The sequence below is a fragment of the Linepithema humile genome, chromosome 7 (genome assembly GCF_040581485.1).
Source record: "Linepithema humile isolate Giens D197 chromosome 7, Lhum_UNIL_v1.0, whole genome shotgun sequence".
Taxonomy (NCBI): domain Eukaryota; kingdom Metazoa; phylum Arthropoda; class Insecta; order Hymenoptera; family Formicidae; genus Linepithema; species Linepithema humile.
Window position 1 is genome coordinate 4,197,995 of NC_090134.1, and position 25,270 is coordinate 4,223,264.

General features: G+C 38.3%; 3 protein-coding genes across 3 annotated transcripts in view; 1 reads left to right on the top strand and 2 right to left on the bottom strand.

The window, feature by feature from the left end:
• The window catches only part of LOC105668274 (uncharacterized), a 212,564-nt gene that overhangs the window by 147,271 nt on the left and 40,023 nt on the right, over window positions 1-25,270 (top strand). The window lies entirely within an intron of this gene.
• Window positions 3,963-8,774, bottom strand: LOC105668268 (calcium homeostasis endoplasmic reticulum protein). The gene is made up of 2 exons (XM_012360536.2): window positions 8,454-8,774; window positions 3,963-6,196 (listed from the first exon to the last, which is right to left on the bottom strand). The coding sequence occupies exons 1-2, from the start codon at window positions 8,469-8,471 to the stop codon at window positions 5,327-5,329; spliced, it is 888 nt and encodes a 295-aa protein (XP_012215959.1). The 5' UTR covers window positions 8,472-8,774; the 3' UTR covers window positions 3,963-5,326.
• Window positions 12,497-16,942, bottom strand: Cpr97Eb (Cuticular protein 97Eb). Its single transcript, XM_012360541.2, has 4 exons — window positions 15,711-16,942; window positions 15,012-15,109; window positions 14,519-14,929; window positions 12,497-14,255 (listed from the first exon to the last, which is right to left on the bottom strand). The coding sequence occupies exons 1-4, from the start codon at window positions 15,720-15,722 to the stop codon at window positions 14,036-14,038; spliced, it is 741 nt and encodes a 246-aa protein (XP_012215964.1). The 5' UTR covers window positions 15,723-16,942; the 3' UTR covers window positions 12,497-14,035.

The window sequence follows — 25,270 nt, forward strand, 5'->3', positions numbered from 1 at the left end:
AAATCTCTTTTATTTCTTTGCATTAAAATGTCAATATAAACATTATAGAAAAAAAATCCGTAATCTTTATTAAACATTTTTATCTATATGAGATATAATAAATTAAGAGCAATATGATTTTCAATAACGATATTGCTGGTTTTATAGCATGGCAAATGCTGATTGTAGATCAACGTTCTTGGAATGATAATACACTGAATTGCAAGTATAATGATTATACGCGTGCGCTGGGAAGAAGAAGAAAGTGACGGAGAGACCGTGTGGAGTGGCTAATATCATAACTAACGTCTCAGGCACCGCGAGAACGATGTATATTAATTCGGGAGAGTCGCAGGGTAATTGATGTTCCTATTTCTTACGGTAGTTACGAAGCATTCACGCGATCTATGTAAAATCCAGAAGACGGCGGCGCACTTTCGCTCGTTGTGTATTATGGACGGAAGAGCACTTAGCGTAATCGGGTATAGTCATCGATTCCATGTATCTGTCAGCTTATCGAATTTGCAACACGGAAGGCAAATAATATCGCGATAATATAACAATAACAATGTCAGTGATCGCCCATTGATTTTAAAATCAACTTCAGATCAAGCGATTTCTGAATAAAAATAATAAGAAAACGTCATGAACATAAAGAAGCTGCATAATTATGCACAGCTGCCGATATTATAATTAATTACATTAATTTTGTTCTTATGTAATTGTGATATAAAATGAAAATGCGTTAGGCATCTTAATATCGCGGAAATCGATGATTTTTACGACGCAACCGGCTTTCACACTTCCATCAAATTATTGTAAATTTTCACAGTAATAAATCGTTATGTGAACCTTATTTCGTTCCGAGATTTACGCGAAGCCGGTTTCTCAGAAGAAATCGCATTCGTTCACTTTCATTAGATCGCATGGAGGCGTATTCGAGTTCGCTCTCAGTATCAATGGAAAGAAGAGGCGAATGGATGAGTGGTTCAAGTCGCGCCGCTGCTGGCACATGAAACGCGATGTTATTACTTCTCGAGGCATCGATTCATCTCCTTGCAAAGATTGGTGCGCGGGAGCAGAGGCACGTGCCTAGACACTCGGTTCATTATCAATGCTACGGCATTTTCTGCTGCACGCTCAGCTGATCGTCTTGGCTTTAGCGCGACTTAATGGCAGACAATGTTGTGACGGGAATGAAATTGCTTGACAGTGATAAATCAAATCTATATAATCGCTTTATTTGATATATCGAAGTTATTATAATACCGAGATCTCTTTCATCAAAATATTGCCACTATTAAAAATTAATGAAATGACAAAGCTAGTTTGTTGACTTATGCAAATATTGAATCTTTTTTCAATTTTTTATACAGTTTCTCGAAAGAAAATTTTAGATCGATCAAAAGAAGAATAATAAAAATTATAACAATAATTTATTAACAGAGTATTGTGTGTGTACATGTCGTCACATTACACGCTCGATTATATTTCGTTATTGCAGACTGTGTGCAATCAAACTTAATTCATTATCAATGCTACCGCACTTCCTGACGCGATCACAAGCGGATTCCGCAGCGTTCAGCTGACCGTCTTAAAACTTTCGAAGGGGAAAGTTATTTTCACGAGGCTATTTTCACACTCGCAGATCCGGCCCAAGTGTTTATAGAAGCGTTACATATCTTCGTTTCGTTACCCTCTCGCGTGCTATTCGCAATTTAATTACTTTTATTTCTGGTGTTACATAAAAATGACTAGGACGAATACTATCACTTCGTTACGCATTTCCACGCATACGTGGAATTCGTAATATATATTAATTATCGCGAAGATAATTACGAAACATTTCGTCGTAATACGCTTAACAAATTTAATTGGACAGTTTGCAAATATATTTATTAGGAAAAGAGTGCAAGATAAATAGGGAAAAAAATATATAAAAAATGTATAGAAATAATATAAATAAATTTAAAAAATTCTAAGATTAACAAAAGTAAAAGAAAATCGAGTAAGTACGAATAAACTGCGCGTAGCAAATGAAATAATAAAATAATGATAGGAACGTTTCAATTATTTGCTCTGAATTTCCATCGAACAAGCTCGATCGAAAGTCACGATCGCTTGCATCAACGTTATCGTAGATTTCGCACAGCTCCAACGGAGAACATAAATTCAGTGCAAGTAGATGAAGCCCGTCAGCCTGCCGGCTCATGTTGAAATCTGTCGAAACAGTTTGCGTGACTGGCTTAGCTGACAAGTGTCAATGGCCCGTAACGAGTATCTAGTTTCACGAACCACGCATGATTTTTGTTGCGTTATGAATTCTATAACGGGATAATCGTTTCGTTATCGAAAATCGCCCTTTAGTCGATGCATCGTAAATAACGCTAATAAGAATAATTGGGATTCTAAACGCAATTAAGATTGCAATAATTGGCACTGTCTCGGGCATTTCAGCTTTCTAAAGAGCGTATGTCAACAGCGTACCTAACGCCGCGGTATCAATGTATGTAAACTATTGCGCAAACGTTGTATCTTCGTCAATAGGTCGTTGCATCTGCGATACGGCGCGGTGCCTCCTTGCACGCGAGAAGGTCAACACACATGAAGTAATGCCCACCTCGTACAAAGGTGCATTATGATGCGATCGTTTGGCGCGACGCCAGGGTACGCATTGCAATTTGTCCTGTAATCGCGAAAGTACACAGTACTTATACTAATGTACGAATGACGCCCTTCGTTGATAAGTGGGTGTGCTGCGAGTCTTCACCTTGCAAATCGCAGTATGCGACGGGAGAAAGGAGAGAGTGTTTATCATGCGCTCTGAAACACTTGAAATGCGCCATACAAGAGGAAAAATCGTACGCGATATATAAAAGCAAAAAACGCTAAAGAAGTTAAATAGGAATAAAACGATCGTAAATTATGTACATAAAAAGTTTTAAATTGCGGTAAATAATGCTTTGACAAATAGTTGCAATAAATTGATAAGAAAATATTTATTATACACGCTCTATGTAAAATTATTTCTGATCGCTTGTTACGACAGGTACAGGAAGTAGTGCGAAAGATATGGTAGAAATTGCGGGACTAACAACAAGGTCGCATTTTCCTAAGAATTTGAAATATCAACTAGTTTGGCATGGCGCACGCATAATATCTCTGCATCTCAGTACATTGAATCGGTCATTGAAAACTTTTGAAGAAAAGAATAGCGCGGGCTCGCTCACCTTGAGATTTTCTGAGAATGAAAGTCGAGCTCCGCTTTGTTCAATTCAACCGATTGTGTCCCGACGTTTCTAGAAGTAACGAATATTTCTAGAAAAATATTTACCAAATCACTATTATGTGTATGGCGAAACCATGGGCTATTCGTATGCGGTGAACAGGACGTGGGAATGTAATTTTGGCAATTTCAAAATAGAACAGAATAAAAGTCCAAATATTGAGCGATGCGAAAATTTATCCTGTGAGAAATCCGGTTGATCTCTGTCTGTCTGTTCTCGCGGTGTATTTCATAATCTTTAGAAGCCAAAGAAGGGAAAGAGATAAAATCACAAATGCAGCCATTTCTGCGACAATGTGGCTTTGGTTGCTATTGCATTAGGCGTTTCTTCAAATTATGTTTATGCACATTGAACAAAAGTATCAACAAATAAAATGATATTGCAACTGCATTTAAAAATATATTCGACAAAATTTTCCAAGACAGTTTTCAAGAATAAAATTATATTTTTGCAGAATTATATAAAATATTTAATAGATATGCTTGGTCAAAATATTATTAGTCAAAATTGAAATAATTTTTCTAGAGAAATCTCAGTACATTAATTTTGAAATATAAGTAGAGTTAAAAAGGAAGAAATTACTTTGAATAGCAGTTTCTTTTTTCTTTGCTAAAATATGGCGCAATTAAATAAGTAGTACGATTGTTGCATACAATCTTAGTTAAGTTTTTTTACGTTCATAAATGTGAAGGACAATCCGATAAAATTGAGTATAAATTATTATATTTGAGCGGAAACGTGATTCTTTGTTTCTTCATACATTCAATAAATACGAACATTGAAAATTTTTATGCCTAATGAGAGCGTAATTGGAAAGGTGAAATCAGAATATGTTTATTGCATTATATGGGAAGTTTATGCGCTCCTTATGTAGTGGAATTTAGTATTGGCCTTATTTTATTCCACTTGAATTACCTTACAATACTCTAATTACAGCAATATGCACATCCAATTTACATCCATTCTTCATTGTGAAAACATAGTTCTAACTGATCTCAACGGTATTTCAATGGCGAGGCCGCAAAACGTGAGTTGCGTTTTCTCGTAGAAAAAAATTAAATGCCTACCGGAGAAAAATTTTATTTACATTCTTTTTACAGAACGGAGTCTGTATGGCTCCTATTATCGCCTAATTTTCGCTTATTATCCAAACGATTCTTTAATGAATCATGATACATATAATAACAATTTTAATGATTGTTAAAAAAAGATGACATTGAATTTTTTTTCTAACTCAATACTCATGAAAACAAATAATTGCGATTGAAGTAAAAAATCGAGGAAGTAGATCTTGGCATTTATCTGCTTGAAAAATCAACAATTCTTACTTTTACTTTAAACAATCTTTTCTTATCTCATTTTATTGGATTTTTGTACTTGACGATAAATAACGTTAAAGATCTATTTAGTCCATTTACACAGCAAATTGTAATCTTTCTTATTACTTTATTAAAATTATCTTATGTTCTGCCGCTAATTTATTACTATTCATCACTAATGAAACGAGTGTGAAATAGATGAAATTCATTATTTCTGTTCTAACATATCTTAGATACATACATATTTCTAATTGTTAATTAAATATAATAGGACGTTAAATACAATTATGACGAAGAAATCGTATTACATGGACGAAATGGAATATCTTAGCTCGTGATTTCAGGCGCTAATACCAGTAGTTTTCGACTTCCGATTACAGTGGACGATCTATTCGCGACGATCATTAATCACAGTGTCGCCTACTTCGGGAAGAGTGGGCCACGCCGCGATCACAACGGACTAACAAGTCGTCGAAGCATCTCATTCATGAACAGAGTACAAGACCCACACGCAACCGGAATGTAAATAAACCTGGGATCAATCCTAACATTCTTAGCGTTCTTTAAAATAATAATATCGAAATTAAAGTCTACAGTAATGTGTGTAAAGTAAATTTTTTTTTTACCAAAAAAAGTATTAGTCCTATTACGCTGATGTGATCGAAAGTTATTCTAAAATCATTACGATTGATCCCGGACTGTTCTATTCTCCGGTAGGCAAAAGAGCAGGACTAGACGAGCCTAGTAGAAGCCGAAGCTGATGTCGTGCAACGGCGGCGCCACTCCCTGAGGCAGAGCGTAGTCCCTGGCGAGCTGGTCCAGGATACCGCCGCCGTTGCGGTTCTGCGGCTGCGGGGAGCGGCGTTCTTGGTTCGGCGCCGGACTGAATTGCGCCGGTCCTTGATTGTAGAGCTGCGAAGCCGGTGCGGGTTCGTCGTAACCCGGATTCCGCAGCAACGGGGACTGTTGCGGCACTTGCGGTGCCGCGGCGGCGGCGGCGGCGGCCGGCGTGAAGATAGGCGGTTTAGGCAGAGCTGGTCTACTTGGAGCTACTTGAGCGGGGGCGTACACGGCTTGGGTGTGCGTCTGAACAGGTGGCTGATAAGCCGGACGAGCCGCCTGTTGCTGTCGCTGCTGATATTCCTCGTAGGCCTGCGCTTCGAGGGCCTCTTTACTCGTGGTCTCGTCGACCAGAGTCGGTGGAGCGACGGTGATGCCTTCACCGGCCGGCTGGAAACCGTATTGATTCGCGCCGTACTCAACTATGCGCACCTTGCCGGTGTCATCGACGAAACCGTATTTCCCCCTCACGTCGCCGGTCGGCAGCTTGGTTTCGATCTTGAAGGAGCCGTCGGCCCCCTCGAAGCCGTACGTGTACGAACCGTCCTCGTTGTGACGGTTGATTTGTTTCAGAATCGCTACCGGCGTTGGCTTCGGGTTCGCCGGCGCGGCCGATTGACGAGCCGGCACGTCGTTGGCCGCGTAGCTGCGTGGGGTTGGCTGGCTGGGTCCTTGCGAGTCATACTGAGCGTACTCATCGACGTAATTGTCGCCGGGTTGCTGGTACTGCTGCGCCGACACCGCCAGCAGCGCGGTAAGCACCGTTGCTACCTGAAATACGAGAATGTCATTAATTCGGTGTCCTTTGCAGTACATTGTCGATTATTGTGCTTAGAATAGTGTGTGGAATACTTTAAAAAATATTATTCTAGTTTTATTCCGCTTAATTAATAATAATTTTCAAAGTTATATTAAAAAAGTTCAGTGATATATATAAAAGACAAGTAATAGAAATTTATAAAATTTACATACTGTAACCCAAAAATATTTTTTTATGTATTTGTGTGACTTAGAAAGAACTAATTTTTAAGTCTGCAAGATTAATTTGATGAATCGAAGATACATCAATAAATTTTTACTTTAGTGAAATGGATAAAGTTTACAAAAATTGTATATAAAAATTGTAGCAAGTTCGAGACGATGGTGGTCAGACATTTTATATTATATTTTTTTAGTGCCGTTAAATTTATTGATTTTTACTTGTCATATGATTGCAACAGTATTGAACTTTGCAAACATAAAAGGTACGTCAAGGTGTGGAATACAAAATAAAGCGGAAATTTTTCTCTTTACGCATGACGTGAGGTGCTTAAATAATGAGTTATGAACCGTTAACTTTGTGAAATTCCGTCGTGAGATCATCGCGCGGCGGCGCGCGAACTTAAAACTATACAGGCACAGGAACCTTAACCGTCAGACGTGATAGCGTTGCGAAATGATTGAGAATAGACCGCACACGGTTCGAAGGATACCGGATTCCGCGATCGGCTTTTGTTGCGACAGCAAACAGGTCTCGAATTGCGGAACTCGCGCGCGTTGCGAACGCATGCGGATATGGAGAACCGATAAATCACGTTATTAATCGCGATCGCCCACGCGTGACCATAGCTCTCTATTCGTGCTCGTGCATGATTACGGGCGCATGCTGCCTCTAAAATTAACAAGAATCGTTAATTAATTCATTTAATCTGCATAATATGCTTCCTGTAATTCTAAATGAGCGAGCGTGAAATGCCGTAAGGAGGTTCAACCGACTTTAATTAACCGAGCGAGCTAGCTGTTAATTAATTCTACACCTTTTGAAAATGATTTGCTTCTATTATGTTTACGCTATGCTACACTGCACTCTATTACAATATTGATTTTCATCGTTATTTTATTAGCGTGGTAATATAAATTTTTATTTTGTAATATAGCAATTGTTAAATATATACGTGCAAATATTTGCGTTGCTAGTTTAATATTGCTTTAATTTACAATCTTTATTTCTAATTATTTTATACATTCTAAATTTTATTTCTATTTTTTGTATGCTCCGAACGAATTTAAATTCCAATGTAAAAAGACTTATATAACTTTCTAAAAGAAAAAGGAAAAAAAATATTTTGAGCGCAGAATAATATTTTTATCATAGAAAAACAGAGAGAAGAATGAAAAAGATTGGTCCGTGTCTTATATGGCGCAGCGTGCAGCAAGGGGTTAATTAACCATAGCTAACCGATGTTGGTGCAACCGGTCTCGAGAGTCGCTCGCACTCTCGCCGGCCGTCGTACGTGATCATGCTCATAACAACGAATTATATAATCTTCTTTCCGCGAGCGCTAGCAGGCGCAATATAAAAATAAACGTGCCTCGCGGCTCGCGCGTCATAATAAGTGAAACCTTAATACATTTTTCCATAACGTAGAAGAAAGTAGAAAACGGGATCACGAAAGTTGCGCAACGTGCATTAACGCCGATTGCGATTGTTTTGCTCCTTGTCGCGAGCTGTCGACATTACCGATAATGTTCGATATTGATAAATGATGCTTATAATCGTAATTCTTGAGTAATAGCAAGGAAATGAAGTAAAGCGTTAATAAATCGGTGCACAAACTCGACGGAAATTGCGATTAGATATAAACACTATCTTTTTGATAAAGAACTATCACTTTTGACGATTAGTCGAGTTTTTACAATTTTTGACAATAACATGTGATATACAATTTTTTATTTTAATAAATAGAAAATAAAAAGAGCGTTAAGAAGCTTAAGAATCTGTTTGAACGACGACAAAATAATTGGAAATTGAAATGAATTCTTCAGAACATCTAGCGTCAACTTTCCAAGCGATCGCTTTCGTCGTGCTCACAATACGGATATGCACTGATCACAGCCACAATCACATCACACGCGATTTCCGTCCTCGCGCTCGCGCATTTGATGGCGCTTTTCGCACCACGATAGGCCAACTATGGGAAGGACAGGAAAAAAAAAATGACGCCGCGCGATGATGCTGATGATGCAGATGATGCACTCAGATACGTACCGTCGCGAGGGTGTGCATCGTGTGTTTCCCGGCGGTCGGTGGTTGTGTTAGTGTGTGTGAATGTAAGTAGGCAGCGAGGCTAGAGTACCGGCGATTGCTCGAACTGAGGCCCTCATATACCTTACTGAGGCCCCCCCGTTCCCGCCGACCCCCGCTCTCGCCCTCTGCACTCCTGTTTGCTCCGGGGGACTTTCACTATCTATTCGACTACCGTACGTACGGTCGCCTTGCCGAGTTGTACACCTTATATCCCTTAAATATTCCCCACCAGTCTGCCCCGGTTTCTCGGGAATCTGGAAAATCGCGCTCGATCGCTCGGCTGATCAATCCACGAATCGATCGCGATCAGAATTTTTTTTCATCGAACACGCAACGGATCAAGTTATATTAAAAAAAAACATCGTTTATGTTATCTTTCGCGCGATTAGAAATGAAATTATTTTCAATCGCAATATGGTGTGATTAGGAAAATTTCCTTCGCCAGACGATGCCTTTCTGTCGACGAACGAACGGATTGAATTTCATTTTAGAAATTGACAGAGAGCATAACAATCATGTAACCCACCTAGACGAAAAATTAGATCGGTTTTATGAAACTGGTGTGCCGAGTTTCTAAGGTGGGATATTATGTAAAACTAGCCATACGTATTGGGGCTGCGAAAGAGAAATTACGCAGGAGCGCCGTTTCAAATAATTTGACGAGTGCGCTCGTTCTTATCACTGACCACCGTTTCGCCGGCCGCGGGATAATCTGTAGAAAGCTATTTTATCTGCGCCATGTCGATCTTTTCGCGCAGTGGTGCCATTTTAAACGCATTATTGAACCACCAACTTGACGGGTTCTGCAAGTCTCTTGTCACGCGTGTTCGTGTAATTACCTTAATCATATACCGACTTTGTACTTTTCATGCACTCTAAAATTAGCTCGTATACCTTGCAAATATTTCAGTCACATATATTAGATACTCGATTATATTAAATTATTATAATGCGATCAAATTAAATTGTTACAACGATCAGAAGTGTTAAATAAGTAGAGTTTAATATACAGACACAGTTTATGTAAAAATTATATTAATAATTCTTTTAAGAGCCACTACTATTACCATAAATCTTTGAAATTTCTCCAATTTAAAGAGTAGATCGAGACTTTAAATTGTTATTTAACCAGACAGTAAATATCTCCTATAATTTTCATAACGCATACTCAACCATCAGCTTTTAAATTTATTTAATGAGCAGAAATAAGTATCTTATACGGATTATGCTTGACTATCTACTACTTTCCATTGAAATCGTACTTTCTGTGAGTGCGTAAATTATGTGGGATTATTCACCGAAGGATCAAGTGCAATCGAGTGTAGTCCGAAGCATCGAGTTTACGTAATATCAGTCTTAACAATGCGTCATGCCCCGCGACACGCACTCTTGTTCAAGTTAATATCTCGAAAAAGAGAAAGTGCTATTACATATCGCTCCGCCCTGATTTGATTACACATGCTCGCCACCAAAAATCAAATATCAGGAGAAACGAAAGTAAACGATGTCAATTTAGAAAGAAGTAGTTTTTTATATAATTAATTGATATGTTTGAAAACTCTACATTGAATGAAAATTTTATCAATAATTGAGCACACAATGAAAATGGAAAATGCAAAGGTACGAAAATGCAATGGGTTGAAAATAACTTTTAAGAATCGTGCGATTGTTACTTGGTTTCCATTGAATCTCGCACGGTCTTAATATGGAAAGCGCGACATTGAGCCTCAAAATATAACGGCGTGACTTCCATTCTCCTTGAAACTGACCGAATGCAAGGTTGAGCAGCGATTCGGTAAAATGGAGTACGGCCTTTGCGGGCCGACCGGTCACTCGTGGCATTTTCACCTGAGTTTACGAAACGCGCCGCGAATCGCGCAGGTTCCGCCTATAAAATTATCCGGTAGATCGACATTTTGTAACTTTCTATTGGCATATCAGACGGCCGGCTAAACGATCAATCGATATTGCCGCCTCTTATTTCGTTGTCTAATTTTTCTTGTTGCTGCGCAACAAATTAATAATGATGAAGTGTCGACAAGTCGACACTGTTACACTTGATGTTTTCGACACCATTTTAATAACGCATTTAATATATTGTAAAGTGATACTATTTAGTAAATAATATGCGATAGATGTAATATAAAGTAGTATATAAAATGTGAATGCATACATCCTTCGAAAGAGGGATTGAGAAAAGAGGAGGAAGGAAAGATTTTTATTTCTCATGTTTGCAACGCAATTGCATCCTCACGATCCTCGAGGCGATTACGTTGGTATGGTTTAACGATGACTTCCACGGGGCGTGTACCCCATGATTAAGACCCGCGATAATTGTTCGAGAACGACCCAGATTATGTTTGCATTCACAGTTCTGCCAAAGATTTGTCTTGTGGTGTACTTCAATGCCATTCGGTGAAAGGAAACTCAACATTGGTCAATTTTGCATGACCATCGAGAAAAAAAACTTGACTCTCAATTCTTCAGTGAACCGCTTAATTCAATCATCAGATCAGATTGCTATACAAATCGTCTTGATATCTTCGATTATCATGACAAATTTTAGCTTTATAAAATCTCGTCGAATTAATTAATGTTGTTAAACAATATCAATTAATATTATTGTGACCAGAAACGATGTATATTAGAAATCCGATATTAGCATTTGAATAAATACGTGAGATATTTCAGATGATATTTTTAGTAAACAATTCTTCAGCATTTAAAAAATAATTGCATTCAAATTTCTTTATCATAGTAGCTTCTTTGTTAAAATATAAAAATATGTATTGAAGACCAAGATTTTATAGAAATATTTGAAGAAAAATTGAAAGCTCTTTGTCCTTCCTTTTATTATGAAATCTGAATCATAAGCACGTATTGAATACTTGATAATTTTCAACGTAGTATGCAAGGTCCACTGAAGTACGACGGTCGGGAGCCTCGCCTTTCACGAGTCACTCTCTTCGGAAACAGCCGCGGCGCCGCCAGCCCTGACATTTAGTAATATAGATCATCTCAAATCGAATTAGTTCCTTGATACGCAATCGTAGGACGTTCAGCAATGCTGTTTACGATGGCGCGTTTCTCCTGCATCTCGTGGCTACACCATTCTCTTATTTTTATTGCGCAACTGTTTTGTCACAAGCGTTTTGCTGCAACAACACTTATAACAAAAACCGATCGGCATTTTTGCTACAAAGAATTCAACAATAAAATGTCAAGGAAATTATTAAAAACATTCGCCTGTTCGACACAGTTGACGATTCAGCGACGATTTTCCCGAATTTCGAAACACATTATTTTCTGACAGACTGATTTTTCTGTTTGCCAACCAGCTTCCTCTAATTAACGTTATGTTTTCCATTTTTATGCAATAATTGGGAGCGATTATTCGCGTAACAACTCGATCACATTGTTCGCGCGTGAATACGGACTCTGATCTGAAAAAAAAAATCGATGGTGTAATTGATGCGCATTACAAGAGAAGGTGAATGTGATCAGCGCTTGCATTAATCGGAAAGTAGAAGTCATTGTTATTTTAATGCAATAATATATTATGTTTTAATGAGAGAATGGCTTTCGACCGACTTAGCGAATCGAGTCACTTTATAATTACGTGGTCGCAATAAAAAGAGGAAAGTTATACGTGTTCATTACGCTGGTAAAGGAAAGCAAGTTCTACCGACATCTGGCGCAGTAGACCGTCGCACCACGCCTTGCATCAGAATGTCCCGAGAGTGAACGCGGAATCGCGATATTGCGTGCACGCATGTCGCGTCAATAAAATGCATATGAAAGACGAGGAAACATTAATTCGATTCTTATCAAAGCGTACTTATTTTTTCAAGGATTATTTTATCTTCAAGTGATATGAAAGATTATTACGAAATATATATGAATTTCATATTTGCATTAACAAAATATAGTATGTTTACTGTTTACTATCGAATCTTGTGTAATATTAAATTCTTAATTTTTTTTATTATATACGCTATATGTATAATTTAAAACTTTACGCAATCTTATTATCGCTTTTCAATTCATTAGGTGCAAGTATGTTATAATGAGCATTAATGTGAATTTTTCTAACGATTATTATACCGCTTGCGGAAGACTGTGAGGCAGAAGAAGGGGCTGTCTCGAATTTGTTTTCTGGAAAAAGGATTTTTGATACACGTCTACACGATTGGACACCGCCGATCAGTGCGGTGGGATCGAGTAGACCGGGGATTACATTGTGAAAGGTAGACTTGGGCGGTGGTCCGTGACACTCTCCACGTATCACGTATGCGCAACGTGTAACCCTCATGCAATTTAGGATCCCAACCAGAAGCTGAAATGCGATAGTGGCACGAGCCAATAGTTCCTGTTTCAGATTTCGCAGGAATCGCGAGACACAGTTATCGCCATTAAATGAGTAATAATGTACGAGGAAATTAAGTGCCTTTTATTAAACATATATTGCATCACATATCACATTCAATTTTCACATTTTAATATTATTTCGAAACGTGCTTCATGCCATTCCTGCAGTGCACTTGGGTTTTTACGATATAAGTACGCGCGCATTGGAAAAGACCGATTGCGAAGGTAGCATCTAATACTTGAGACGTTGCACAACGATAAAAGTGCGGATAAAATTCTTGGGTGTGTCCAGTATAGTCCGACGACGTTCCTTGTACGCGGGGAAAAAAATGTTAACTGCATTTTCAGCCGTTAAATAAGGACTGCGGTTGTTTCATTAACAATGCATGCACGTGCAACTGGAATTTGCTGCCAAGTACTTATATCGATCAGATTGCCAGATTGATTATACATCGATCGACATCATTACAAGGCCGATTCGAGTCATTCACTGACGTTCTTTAGGTCGTCTAGGCAATTCCGCGTGCGCTATTGATCCCGCGGTTACATCCTAGTTGCTGGTTTGCCTCGCGCACTCTGCGATCATGTATCATTATGCACTTAAATATAGATAAAATGCATATTGCCGACCTTTCGATGAATCTCAATTTACTTGTCAAGTGCAACGCGTGTAAACATAATTCTAGAAGGTCTTCCACGCGACCGCAAACATCGCGTAAATTAATTTTATGCTAGCACGCGTTGTTGCGAGTTCAAAATGAAACGAGTGGAAAGACACGCGCAAGTTGAAATTAGAAATAAGTTATATAATAGAGAAGATACAATTTTCTAATAAGAGAGGTAGAGCTTTCCGAAACGGAAGAGGTAGAGAGGAAACGTCAGAGAACGAGAGGTAGAAAATATTGTTTCATTCGAAACTCGCGAGGACGGAAGAAAAGTATAATCTAAAATACTAATCTAATCGTGAGTATAATACGTAATGATGTAATTGTGACATTAAATTAATACGTATCGTGAGAAAAACTAGCGTGTGGCCGAAATATTCCGACGGCGTACAGAAATTGAATGAACGTTTATATAATAACGATATTGGAAAACTTATAAATAATGACGTATGTACACGCAATACGATTACTAAATACTATCTCTATCGTTATTTTATCTCCCTCTCTATCTTATCGTTTATAATTAACCGTGTAAGATGCCAATCCGGCATTGACGTCGATGCTGGTCGACGAGTGTCCTTCGGGTGCGACCGGAATCGCAGACGAGGGATACGCGGACTGCAGCTGCTGACCTTGATACTGTTGATACTGCGATCGATATTGCGGTCGATATTCCGGCTGGAACTGCTGGCTCAATGCTGCCGGCTGGTAATTGACGGGCGCGTTATACCTAAAAGACCGAGAAATTGGGTTAATCGACTCTCTCGATTTCATTCCCGTTGAAGCGCGGAGGCGCGACCGATTTCCCGTCAAGTTGAGCGAGTCACGATCTCAGGTGTACTTTCGAGTGATTCACTTGACATTTAGCCCGCTTGTTATCCCGCTGTGTTTTCCACGGCGAGTCGCTTGTAATCCAATCCGATCGGATCGAGTAAAAATTAACAAACTTGGTAATCTAGTTTTAGTTCGTGTTAAAATTTGTTGGCGACTTACCTTGGCTGATTGTAAGCTACCGGCGCCGGTGTCGGCGCGATCGGCTGCTGCTGATTGTAGACGTAATGCTGTTTGTACTTGGTTTGCACCGGCTCGTAACGCTCGCCGTTGGTGTAACGCGGATCGGTATGGTAGATCGACGGATCCTCTCGGTACTGTCCGTCGTCCTCGGGCTCGTTCCCAGTGCCGGCGATGCTGTTGCCGGTCAAGGTCGGCGGGGGCACGTTTATCCCAGGACCGACCGGCTCGAAGCCGCGCCTGGACGCGCCGTATTCGATCTCGCGTACATTCCCAGTGTCGTCCACAAAGCCGTATTTACCATAAACCTCGCCGGTCGGATACTTGGACTCGATCTTGTACGAGCCGTCCGCCGCCTCGTAGCCGTAACTGTAGCTGCCGTCCTCGTTGTGCCTGGCGAAAAATAAACGTTATCAAGAACTTGTTACGTTGTCGCTTTTAAGCAGTTACGTAAGGCAGTTGATGCAGCACTCACTTGTTTATCTGTTTTAAGATGGGTACTGGTGTGGTGACGGGATACGGTTGATTATGCTGCGCGACCGCAAGGCCGAGGCAAAACAAGAGTAGCAACGCCTGGTAGCACAAATTTGCATAAAAACGTTGGCATTCGGATCACTTTCCAATGGCCTCGCACGCGCTTCGAGGAAAGTCGATGTTCGCGATAGCGCGACGACGATGCGCTTTTCTACCGTTATCGAGCTATCATTTTCTACGCGTTTCTGTTATGTTTTTTAACGAGCAAACACTTACGTGAAACTTAGCATTTAACAATTCTTTGCCAAAAAAATGCAAACTTTGCTTTCTACACTGACAATTTATTGCTACAATCATTTACACCATTCCGAATCAGTTAAACACAATTGTTACAAGTTTTCCACTAAAGCGCATCGCATTTCTGCATGTTACATTATTCTAGATATATAAAACTGAACGAACTTAATATGATTCTTAAGACTAATTTTAATCACCGGAAAGAGATGTTTTTTACAAATTCTATCCAATTCATTGTAGTAATTAATAAGCCGTAACATTACATAAATATACGATTTATATTAATTATCATAAATGATTAAATATCAATACTTTTATATATCCTAATTAATGATTTTTCTCATGAACACTGTTTACTATTGCGAGCGAGTGGAAAGAAAGAAAAGAATAATGAGATACTCACGAGAGGATGCATGTCTGGTATGGCAGAAGTTGATGAGGCAGAAGTGATTGTATTATAAAATCGCGGTATACGCCGAGCAACTCTGCTTATATAGGTCCCCTGCGGGAGCGGCGGGGCCCGCCCATGGGCCCGACCTCCTCCTCAACCTCAGCCATCTAAGTACGCGGATTCGCCATACAAAGAGATTGAAAATTTCTATGGGCACTTCTCGGGCTCTCTTCCAATTTTCATTCGCAATATGACGTAAGCTCGTCCGCCGCATTACGTCACATAATGTACTAACACCGGTAGCGATGATAATTTGATAATTATATAATTAATATTTGTTATGACAGGTGCAGGTGTTTTCGTATCCGCAGGTTTAAATCATTATCGCTCTCTCGAGTTTCGAATCCCGACGCTTAATTGCTCTTTTAATATTATTATTAATCGTGTCTTGTGTCAACTATCTGTTTATCCTTCTTCACAAGATGTTTTCTATGAAAAATGAGTGTTCTCTACTTTCTATTAGTCTGCAATTTTTTATCGCCTGTGCAAATTTAATATGCATCCTGTAATTATCGAATGTTATCTAATTATTACAAGTGGTCGAATGAGGTGGATTTTATTTTACTACAATAATTTCGCCTTGTTATTTCTCAGCTTGAAGAAATTCAGCCGAGGTATTACATATTACCTTGTAGGTAATATGCATATTGATTAATGATAAATAATTCCACCTCGACATTGCCTAAATGAGGGGCAGACGTGCAGACTTAACGTGGTATCAATCGAGAGGAAGCCCTTGACCACATAAACCGCCCTTGATTTTCAGAAATATAATTTCGTAGTGTAAGAGAACCTCTTATACCTTTATTTCAAGGACGTCTGCATATGCAAGGTACATTTTTCATTGGAAAGTTCAACAGTGGAGACTTCAATATCGGAGATTTTAACGCTGGATATTCAATCGATATAAATAGCAAAATCTCTCTAATCACTAATTATAAATTCTAATCATTTTTTTATTAATGCTTAATTGACTCAGTAGTTAAATATAACGTTAAATGCTCATCGATAAATCACATTCAATATACTCTGAGAAAATAAAATTCTGCACCTGGAAAATTTTTTGAAATAGAGATCTTATCATTTTTGCGATAGTTTACATTTTTAGATGTGCGTGAACATATGTCTATTATAGTTATTTCTAATATCTACTTTACATATTTTCGCAAACTCATCAAGTGGTTAATGAACTGAATATTTCTCTCGCAATATATTGGAACCAAAATAATATACATTGTCGTAACGTTGTTGTAATGTAAAATACACGAGCGATGAACATCGGTTATGTAATTATACGAATCGTCAGGTTAACCCAGAACTTTCCCAATCATATGAGAGAACTTCTTGACATTTAGCGTGGTGGTAATAAGGGTGATGCGGAATATTACGGTGCAATATTGTGAAGCCCACCTCTTTTTCCGTCTCGCGGCGAATTTATTCGTGAGAACCGTGCAGCGTGAAAATAATACCATCAATCACGGTAATTTTAGTCGCTTCATTTTTCATGTTACTACATAATAATACCATTCAAGATTTGTGTTTAGATCGACGACGTAATTATTGATTGCTAAATTATTGATTCTATAAATATCTCTTATTTTTTAAAATTATTATTTATTCAATATTGCCTAAATTCTTTCATTGATAAAAGTAAGATAGAAATGTTGTTAAGTGTATAAATTCTTTTCTAACGAATGTCTTTTGCCGAGCAAATTAATCTTTTTGTTTAAGAAAGAGTTCTCTAAAAACGATAGATTATCGGAAGAAAATATTACGATTACGTCATTCTTACAAAACATCGCGGTGAAAGTATGTAAAGACAGTGCTCCGGAATTTACATGTGAACAATGACAAACAAAGCAGACGGAATTCCGTAGCAATTGAGTGACAGTCGTAACTAGAGAGTTTATTGCTTGTCCCATTGATCGCATGTCACACTCGTTATCTTTATGCAATGTGGTTACGCGTGTCGCAAGGTATAATTCTTATGCGACAGCTTTTGCAGCGTGGATGATCATGTCGATGAAGAAAACGAACATCCGCTTTTCACGAAATGCTGCGAATCGATGCGGCAATTTTAAGATCGAAAGTAATTTTAATTCCATCGAAGTTTCTGTTCGCAACGATTGATTACGTATAACTATTTCTTAATAGATATTACGTAAGTGTGATTTAAGTTAATATTGATTTTACTGTTTACAATGTTCAATGCTATTTTTAAAATTTTTCTTTAAAATATTATTTATAATGTATACAAATTGTAAAAAAATGAGATATTTATTTTAGAAAGAATAGTTTTTAATTATTTAGATGATAATATTACATCAGTATCATATAATTTCTAATAGAATCTGAATTAAACATGTTCATAAATAATTTATATCAAGTGTGAAAGCTGTGGAAGATAAATGGTTATCGCTGGAATTCGATAATGGTAATATGTAGATAACATTACGTCGCTGCTACTGTGTACGACTGCAAGTATTTTTCGCTTGCTTGACCGATGAAAGACCATGAAGTTCAGCATAAACCCGTAAGGTATCGACACTGCAATACTCGAAGCAACTCGAAGCGAAGTAGAACAAACGCCCAACCGCGGACTTTCATCTCAACTACATTGCAAAAAGTAATCAATCGGTAGGCTCCTGTTAAATTATATTCTTCAAATAAAAGATAATTAAACATTGTGGCATTTTAAATGAACATTTAAACATTAGAAAGTCTTGGTGAAATATTAATAATATTAATAATAGAAGATTATATCGATTACATTGAAATATAAATAATGTACAATGACAGTGATATTTTTTTATAAACATTATTTTCTTAATTTTAAATTCTAAGATATTAAGTTATTCTTTTAAATCTGTTGTACATTTTATATTTAATACTTAATCATTGGAGCCCATCTTTTCTTAATTTTTACTTCTGTAACAGAGAGACACAAAATTATTTTCTGCCTGCCTTCTTTCCTTGCCGATAGCATAGATTACAATGATGAAAATAACCGTTCACGTGCTCGTACGTTAACACTCGCTCGTTTTTAATTCGCAAATCTTGATTACCCGGTCTTTCTGGCGCTTCGCGTATTTTTCACTCACCCGCTGCGCGCCTCCGCCTCGCTGCGTATGATATACGAAATTGAAGCGTCACATAAAACAGATTAAGCTGACGTATAATGAAAGGGCAATTATCATTCGCGCGTGCATTCCGTTTATTTTATCATCGCATGTCCCGTCACACATATTTCACGCACGCCTGTTATTCCGAAGAACACCGTCGCAATAAGCGTCAGCGTGTCCTCATATTAAAAATTTAAGCAACGTAGGTATGCAGCTGTCAGTGGAGCTCTGATCGCGTTGCGAGGGAAAGAGAAAGATATCAAAATGGCCAAAGAAAAAGAATGATTTGAGAAATAAGTTTTCTCAAAGACATTCAATTCCTTTGTTGCCCTTCTGCTGGCAAATCATTTCTGCGAGAAACCAGTTATTAAACTATTATCTTTTCCCTGTGTAATTATCTTCTTATCTTGTATTGTCTTTCTTTTATAATTTGTTACAATTGCTGCAACTGCTCTCGTATCTCGCATTTTTTACACGCGTTTCGATATTCCAAAAATAATTTATCGGACAGGCAAACCACGATAATTAATCGGCGTAAAATTTTTTCACAATGTAATCGCAATATAAATGTAGTAAAATCACAAAATAATCGTATCACCCTTTTTATAGTTTCATACTGAGAGAAAGAAAGTTTGAAACAACGCATCTATTTTTTTCTATGATGATATTGAAGTTAATAAATGTCAAGAATTTTCAAGCGTGACTTCTAGATGATTACGATTTCGTATAAATTTTCAGTCGCGCTGCGAGGTGGCGCGAACTCGATTATTACGGGAGCTTCGGTCCAGTCAGCGCGGAGATTTAACAGCGTAACGGCGCTCGGCGTCGCAATTAACGGCCGGGCCGACGCTGTATAATACAAGCGATTCGATTAACATTGTAGCCATGTGCCAGTTGCATGATTTCCCAGTAACGAGTCAGGTGCCATTTATTCCTGTATCGTCGGCGGCCATCTGCGACCGCGCAGCTCCTCGGCTCTGCCGCGGTATAATTTACAACGGCGCGAGCGTAAATAATGAAAATTTCCGACTGTCGAAGGGGGCTATCTTCAAGGCTTTCCGTGCCGCAGATAATGTTAACCGGAGCTACAATTATCGACGAGTTCGAACTCTCGAATCAAGGATGAATCACGGCATTGGTGGGCGCCACGAACCCCGGCGACCGGTTCGACTATATTCAAATTATTTCGTCCCGATACATCATCATCGGGAAGCCAATTATTGTTCGTATCGCGCGATATTCCATTTGTAATTAAGTTGCACCTGCAATTGAACGCGATCGCGCCCAGTCTTGTCGCGTCGCGAATATACGACCCTTCGCAGACGCGACGCCGGCGCAGTACATCAGTGCTGATCCACGCGCATACGAGGCTGCCAATTAGGCGATTGTTAGTCGCCCGAAAAAGACGTCAATCGATCGCGCGAAGAGCTAAATTGGTGTATCAAGACATCTATCTGAGAGAAAAGAATAGGGTCAGCGCGGCTTTTATCAATCTGCTCGCAGTGCGGCCATTTCGGGCTCGTGTACGGGCGTGCCGATCGTAAATAAACCTTTATGAACTTCCCGCTGTTAATAAATCAGGCCATTTATAATTCCGATTGCCGCCCAGGTGCCAATTAGCGATTGTTATGCGGCTGAAAAAGTGGCACCAATCGCGATACCGGTGCCCGGAGAATAGACGGCGCGCACACCTCGAAGGATAATATAATTCTTGTCGAAGAAGTCACCCGTTTACTTTGCGACTTTACTTAGAGCAAAATCGCCGTAAAAGTCGCAAGGAGCAAAACTATTTCCATGGATACACGATTACGTGTAATTAACGCGCGCTTTTCGCCGAGCATAATAGAAGCAACGTTAAAGCCGAAAGTATATCATGCGCTAAGTCCGATTCATGCGCTGACAGGACTCTCGTTTATAGGAAGTTACGGGACTATGAAGTTACCGAAATTACGATTATGGTGCGCGCACGGCGTTTATCTTTGACGGCGCAGACAACGGGTGTAAAAATACTGTATTATCCTACAAAAGTCTTAGACAAGTTTAATGGATTTAAATGCGACCGCTTGGCATTTCTTAGCTTTTAGCCGCCGCGTGATATTCAGGTACGCGCTATTAACGGCAACTGTTCTGTGTTTCTCATTGAACTATTTGTAAAAATATTTTATCGAGCTGTAAGTTTTGTAAAGTCATTCCGGTAATCTCAAGTGTACCATTAAGTCCATTGACGATTCGAATAAATGTTATTGCGCAACGTCTTGAGCTTAAAAAATTGTAAATTTTTCTCTTATCTTTATGATTCTATTGTTTTTGGTATTATTGCTTAAATTCTTATGAAATCATGCAAAGCGCATGAAAAATAATCGGTCGTTGGTTTTTATTTTTATCAGTTTTGATCTCGAGCGCTTGATTTCTCCACAAGATTTCGTCAGATAAATTATTTCGGACGTTCGCGAATTTGAAATTTGCAAAACGCACACTGAGACGACCGGCGTCATGCCGGCTTTTTGATATTCTTACTTCGCGTTAATGATCGTATATAGATGCAATCTAGATGCGATTGTAGATTATGCTAATTAATTGCCACACGCTACCACCTTCTGTTCACGACCATTTTCTCCGCGGGTGATCGTCGCTATCGCATTTGGAGAGCATTCTATTTTCAGATTATATTATCTTGATCTACTTTACGATCTCTTTAAGATTTCTTTTCTTGACAACAATCATTTCAACAGTGACTTTACTATCGTCGTAAAAATTACTTTTGCCGAATTAAAGAAAATATGTGATTATCGTCGCATAAATGCGACGAAATCGCCAATTAATTTAATTGAAAATGCTTTTCGGCGTTTTAAGTATAAAACAAATTGCTTTGGAAAGGATTGTTTTATAGTAATAAAGACTATAATAAAGGAGACAGCTGAAGATTTAAGAAACCTAACGTCGATTAACTCTTAAGATATTCTGGCTGACATTGAATATATATGCGTTTTGTTTTATGAAGTTCCTCATCCATCATTGGTAAACGAGAAATCAAGGCAATCCGCCAACGCGCCGTATTTAATTTGTTGGAGAAATATATGAGTCCGTATAATCGACTGCAGCGTGTCGTATAGATGGATCGTTAAATATATATATTTGTCAACATTTTCGCGGCGTACTTGTTCATAAGAAATAATGCAAGCTTATTCTTACTGATCGCGCTATGTAAATCGAGTTTGTCCAATTAACCCTTTTTTGATACGTCCTTTACTGTGATATGCATTATCATGCGTTAAAGGCAAACACTTTGTCGTTTAATGTACAACACATGCATAATGAAGATGGAAAAGCATCTATACGGAATAGATAATGACGCAATGATTAACGTCAAATAAGATTAATGATCGGGATAAATATAATTCGTGTATGAACGATCGTACTCAAGACAGTGCTGTAATTTATCTTCGCCTCGCACTAACAAGCAGAAATGCATTCTGCAAATTAAACGTCAAAATTAATATTTCTATTCAAAATTAATTTAAATTTACTTAAAAAATGATTCAACTTAATATTCTAGCTTGATGCAATAACTTTAAAAAATTTTAGAATAGCATATGAAATATAAAAGAAATTCTTAGAAAGATAAACTTATCTTTCTCATAACATATTTTTCTTAAGCAAAAAGCGAAATTCGTCAAAGAATGTATTATTTAAATTAAATGTGGTAATAATGGCGAAGAGTGCGAAAAATGGACGGCAAATTGTTGCCGTCAAGGAGCAGCATTATGCAAATCGGGCGCGACCGATCGTCGCCGCGTTCGGATTTCTCGACACTTAAAAAATCACTCGCCATCCGTCCGACAGAAATTCGACCTGCTGTTGAGGTCGTGTTTCTTGCCTCGTGCCGGGGTGTAAGTACCGGTTGGCCTTGCGAAAAATGTAGATTTGCACGTCTCCCGGATAATGGACGATCCGAATTATGCGGAACAACACCGGTTGTGAAAACTGGATCGGCTACGTCGCAACATCCCCAGTTTGATATGTTAATCTCCGCGCGAAAGAATATAAATATTTACAATCAAAAAAGCAAGCTGTGACCGATACGTCGTTCGAACGTTTCGAACGATACCTCGCCAACGCGATAATGATGCAGATACGAAGATCAGTAATCAGGAAAAATGTTGCTCGAAACATGTAAATACATGTAAATGTGTTACAAAGATGGAGCACTCGTGGTAAATCTAATAAGACGAAATAACCTCGGCACTTGCAAAAATACAGTAAATTTATAAAATTTTGTATTATTAAATATGCATTTTTTAATTACATCGAGAAAAATTAATTGGAAATTTATGAATAATTTATATAATAACATATATTTTTTTTCAAATTAAAATTAAAATCTTAAATCGTATTGTTAAATACCTTTTCTTAATTATAACTGCAGAAAATGATATGCAGAACATTCTAATATATTACCTGCAACATGACGGCCATCAATTGCTCTTAACAAGTGATGAAAGAGCGACGAGAAATAATAAACAGAATATTCATTGAGACTGATAGATGATTGCCGACAGGTAGAACACGCTTATGATCGAATGATCGTCTCATTAATCAAGCTGCCGGAATTTACGTAGAAAAAGATCCGTCACTTGGACATATGCAGATTTGTAGTTGAATTATTAAATTTATTGATTTATAATGAATATTGTTTTACTTTAATCATTGCCGAAGTAAGACTTGGATAAATGCGTATTCGCGAATTCGCAAACATAATGACTTCAATCTTAAACATTTTTTTCTTTTAAACATAATTGATACGATAAGAGCAATATGTTTTCGATAATGTCTTTGATAAATGTGGTTATCTTTTGCTTTGCAGAGTTAATTCTGTATTAGTTATGATTATATCCGACCGTATGTTTTTATTTTAATGGGAAATATAAATTTTTTCTCATGAATATTGCAAAGTAGGTATTCCATGCAATATAAAAAAGATATACGAACGTTACGTATTTAATTCCATTCCGCGCGAGAAGTGGGAAACGAATACATGAGACACTTGTGTAAAAAAATTTTAGAGTTCCAGACCTCGGGGCCTTGATTGGAGTGCATGTTGGAATTCCGCGAAATTTTACTGTAAATTTTATTTTAGTCGTAAGGGGCCACGTATATTAGAGCGCACAGTGGTGGTGGCTCCTCCCGGCTGAACCTAATCGCGAACGTTAAAAGGATCAGAGGAGTGGAGGAAAGTTTATTGACACTTGACTCGTTTCGCGCTGGCCACCCCCAACATTCTCGTCCAACCAGCGAGCATCAGTACTATTTATAGAGGGACAAAACACGTGAGAGAAGAAAAATCTGGCGCCTTTACCGTGATCACGTAAAAATCGATGACATCCGACGACGACGGCGACGTGCAGGAGACTCTTTCTCCGCATCGCTGGCCTTTATACTGGTGCTTCTTCTTTAGCTTTTTGTAAAAGGTAAAATTTTTCAGGAGAACGTCCGCAATATATCTCAGACTTAATCGGCGTCGGTCGAGCTGTTAATTAATGAAATAAATAGCTCTATATCATTTGGCGAGTCTCAGAATGTTAGATGTGTTCGTCGGAATGTCGGATTTTTATTTTGTATATTTATATAATTATTTCAATCTCATAGAATTAACATTGATATATATACGCTCGATGGTATCATCAATTCATCGCAAGTTGATTGATTGCGGCCTTTGTGGACATTCTATATATTAGCATATTATTTTACAATCAAGATATTTCGTCCGAATACTGCGTGTTCGTTATTATTCGTCTGAGTGCAATCTTAATATCGATCTAGTCGAATTCCAGCTGGACCGCTACTGTGTTACACTGGCGCCGTTGCACAAAAATATACAACACAGTGCAAAATATTGCGGAAGCCGGACCGCTTTTTCTGCACGTTGCAGGTTGATTTTAAGAAAGCGCCACCTTTTAAAACGGCCTTACTCGCCACCTCAGGCGCGGTGATTTAACAAACTCATTCCCATTTATCACTGATGTTTACTGAAACGACAAGGCCGTCATGAGCATCCTGCCATCCCTCGATGTATTTACTCGTCGATTTTATTAACTGCTCGTGCAAGTGTGTACCTGATAAAAACACTTTCGCGAATGACATTAGCGGTGTTCGTTTTACAAGCTCGTTTTTAATCTTAATGTGAATCTTCGATTGAAAGCCGCCATCGTGATCTGTATATGAATTCCATCGACGAGGCGATAGAATTTAATGGAAATCAAATCTCTTCAATTATCTATTATCTATTCAATCTTATTCAAATATGAAATCAAAGCATTCCATACTTTCTCTTACACATATTAGAAATTTAAAAAAAATTTCATCTATTTCGATAGACGGATCAATATTTCT